Source organism: Corvus brachyrhynchos, unplaced genomic scaffold (assembly GCF_000691975.1).
Source record: "Corvus brachyrhynchos isolate BGI_N302 unplaced genomic scaffold, ASM69197v1 scaffold139, whole genome shotgun sequence".
Lineage (NCBI taxonomy): Eukaryota > Metazoa > Chordata > Aves > Passeriformes > Corvidae > Corvus > Corvus brachyrhynchos.
Window position 1 is genome coordinate 508424 of NW_008246062.1, and position 3796 is coordinate 512219.

At 50.2% G+C, this 3796-nt stretch overlaps 1 protein-coding gene across 1 annotated transcript in view; it reads left to right on the forward strand.

Annotated features, from left to right (window-relative positions):
* Positions 1-3796, forward strand: part of PIGO (phosphatidylinositol glycan anchor biosynthesis class O) — a gene marked incomplete at its 5' end in the record, with an annotated part of 11823 nt that overhangs the window by 995 nt on the left and 7032 nt on the right. The window contains 3 exons of the mRNA XM_017746562.1: positions 987-1130; positions 2213-2336; positions 3318-3477. Of these exons, the coding sequence (XP_017602051.1) occupies positions 987-1130; positions 2213-2336; positions 3318-3477 (428 nt within the window). The remainder of the gene's footprint in view (positions 1-986; positions 1131-2212; positions 2337-3317; positions 3478-3796) is intronic.

The following is a 3796-nucleotide window of genomic DNA, read 5'->3' on the forward strand; positions in this document are numbered from 1 at the left end:
GAATGCGTGCAGGAAGCCAAGGGCATTCGGTCATGCCGTGTGAGGCGCATGATGGGGGAGGAGCCAGGTGTGCCAGGTGGTGGCAGGTGTGCCATGGGGGTGTCCCTCAGGCAGCCAGCCTGCCTGGACAGCTACCTGCACCTGTGAGGCAGTGACCTCATCCCATTTTCATTGTAGTTTGTTGCTGCTGGGGGGTGCTTAGTGCAGCTGTAAAGGTCTTGTTATGGTGGGATAATGGAGTAGAGGGAACAGGACAGGCCACAGTGGGTTGTTACCCAGAGAGACTTCCTCCCAAGGCTCAGACTGGACTAAGGCAACATGACTTTGTGTGAGCAAGGTGGGCAAATGCAGTAGATCATCTGAGGCAAAATGCAGCAGTAGATCCAGTGCCAGAGCAGCAGCCTTAGAGGAAAGGGTTCCTGCTCCCAAGCTGAAGAGGCCCTGTGGAAACACAGCTGGCTGATGGCAGGCAGAACAACCAGAGCAAGGGCGGAGGGAAGCATCAGTGCTTTTTTGCCTTCTCTTTTCCACATCTGAAACACCATCACCATTGTGTTTAAAAGCCAGAGCTCAGGACTCGTGTCTTCTACTCTATCACCTGCTGCCTTGCATTTTGCAGTGGGGTCACAGGCCTCTGGTGAGGGTTTGTCTGGTTTGTGCTGCACCCCCTGCAGCCACCTGTGTTGTGGTGGCCCAAGAGTCTGCAGGGTGACATGACAGGTCAGTGATAAGTTGTGAGGTTGTGCAGGTGGATTTGGGCAGGGGGAGCACTCAAGGGCTTAAAGACAGGGCTGGTCCCTCCCTGTATTCAAAGTCATTTGCAGTCAGATGGTCGTTTTAATTTTAGGTCAGTTTTGAGTGTGGGTTGGAGAGGAGCCATTGCTCCAGACCCTGACCTGGGTCTGCCCAGGCTCTTGGGATTGTTGTGGTAACAGCACGACTCAGGAGGTCTCCATCTCTCATTGGTTCCTTTCTGTCTGGCTCAGGAAGGCGAGTGGTCTTCATGGGTGATGACACATGGGAAGGACTCTTCCCAAAGAAGTTTTTCCGCTCGTATTTCTTCCCTTCTTTTAACGTAAAGGATCTTCACACTGTGGATGATGGGATCCTGCAGCATCTCTATCCAACTGGTAAGCAGCTCTTTCACCAGGGCATGGATAAACATTGGCCTAATGTGGGAGTTCAACTGCAAATTTGAGGTAGGGCTGAAGGCTTTTTTTCTGTTGCAGAGCAGCACTGGCCAGTTACATGCTGCTGCCCAAGGATTACAGTGCTCTAGCTGGATTTCCACGGATAAGCCACTTCTTGGGGTCCACGGACCATTTCTGTAGATACCTTTCCTCTGTCTGGGACAGAGTTTAGGTTGTTGGGATCAGGTTAGCCTTCTACCTCTGTCTTACAAAATACCCTGGCAGGCTGGAGACAGAGGAGCAGCTTAACTTTGACATGTGGCTGCCCAGGCAGGCACACAGTGCTCTGGGAAAAACACAAGTTAGGAGGCTGAGACACAGCACTGCTCTGAGCAAAGCATTGGTGCTTCCTAGTCATGGGAAGAAGATGAAGCATGAGATTGTTTGAGAATTTTAGGTGATTTCCACCTCCCTGAGGTACTGGGACTAAGGGAAATGTTCTTTCATTTTTCTGTATGTGAATCTAAGCGTGCCTTGTGTGAGAGCTGCAGTTCATAATTTAACTTCAAATATGTTGGTTTTCATGTGTCAAAGCCCTGAAGCAGTGGGGAGAGGCCAGAGTAACTTCCTAACTAGGGACTGTGTTGGTGTGTCATGCCCTTGTCCTGGATGGGATGCACAGGGGCACATTGATGGGTCCAACCTAAAATATCTTCAGGGAAAGATGGGAGTTCTGGGTTCTCCTTTTTCTGAGCATACCTTTGTTTTAGCTCGGTTTGTGGCAGTTTTGAGGTAAGTTCAGGATGACTTGGGTGACATTGTACTGTTCCCTTCCTGAGGAGTGGTGAGAAAAAACTAGGGATGCTTGCTAGGCTTTGAGATCCCTGTGCCATTACACCCAGGAACCCGTGGCCAAGAGTGCGCCTCACTTAAAACCTGCATTGATTTCCTTGGGAGCTGGCAGTAACAGTGGCAGGAAGGGAAGAAACAGTAGTATCCAGGGGCAACCAGGAAGTTCTGGAAGGAAGATCCAGGCTTAGAATTCCAGCCTGGTGTGTGATAAGTTTGCTTTTGTTCCACAGTGGACAGTGGTGAATGGGATGTGCTGATTGCTCACTTCCTTGGCGTCGACCACTGTGGGCACAAACATGGACCTGACCATCCCGAGATGGCAAAGAAGCTCACCCAGATGAATGAGATGCTCAGGTGATTAGGGTGGGGTTGCTAGCTGGCCTCTTACTTCAGCCGGACTGCTGGGATCTTCCTGGGGAACTTAGAGACACTGAGGGCAACATGGGATGCTTTACTGAGCCTGTTAACATGGAAAATAGCTTTGGCCAGCTGGAACCCCAGCTATAGGCAGTGTTGCTCGCAGAGATGCGTGTTGAGAGGTTTGGTTTCAGAGGTAAGGCTGCCTTCAGGTCTCAGAGCCTTGGTTCTCTACCAAGCCATGAGACGATAGTGCAGCTGGAATACAACTGCAGCTCACCCTTTCCAAAAAAAATCTTTAACGTGGAGATTGTCCCACTAAGGTCTGGCTAACGTTTGAGAAGCAGATGGAGGACCCTGGCTAGGGAATGAATACTGCATTTACCACACAGACCCATGAGTTGCACCTTTGAGCCAGAGGGCAGGATGGGATCCAGAAATTTCAGTCATGCAGATCTGTATCAGCCCAAAATGCTGCAGCTTTTGATTCTTAGGAGTGCTCTAAGTTTTGCTGCTAGAAGGAGTTGGTAACTTGCCCTGCTGTATCTGAGAGCACAGTCTATATTGTGTCATACTTACAGCATCCTTCAGGGACTAATCCCTCCTTTTTTCGTTTGAAGTGGGAGATGGCTCACACAACATGATACATGACCCAAATAGAGGCAGCCTAAAATTTGGTTATTGTCAGGAGCATTTCTTCTGAATTGTGTTTTGTCAAGACCCCTGAAGGCACTGTTCAGTGGGGACCCAAGCAAGATCAGTCCACTCTGTCTTAGGACTCTGGATTTTCAGTTTGGCTTTAAATCACCAATTTAAAACACCCTGGTCCCTAGCTTGTAACAGTTCTGCATCAGCATTTAGTTTTGCTCACACCTTTTTGTGGGCTTCACCTCTGTGGTGCAGGCAGATGTCCCCTCCCACCTAGGCTAGTTGAGCCCTTGTCCAGGGAGAAGTTGACCTTCCTTATCTCGATGACAGGTCCTTGGTGGATCATGTGGGGAATGACACTCTTCTTCTGGTGGCTGGGGACCATGGCATGACAGAAACTGGAGACCATGGTGGCGACAGCGAGAAGGAAGTCAATGCAGCACTGTTTGTGTACAGCAGGACACCCCTGTTTGGCAGTGGCCCTCCAGAGGTGAGAAGCTGACTCTTAGCTATCACTGCCTGAGGTGGTATCCAGGCTGAAAACTACATCCTGGGATTACAGAGAGTGACAGGGATTGTTTAGACTGGGAGGGATGATCAGTCTGTTGTAGAATCATAGAGTGAGCTGAGTTGGAAGGGATCCATTAGGATCATCAAGTCCGACTCCTGGCCCTGCACAGGCCACCCCAAGGGTCACGCTATATTCCTGAGAGCATTGTCCAAACACTTCTTGAACTCTGTCAGGCTGGTGCAGTGACCACTGCCCTGGGGAGCCTGTTCAGTGCCCAACCATACTCTGTGTGAAGCAC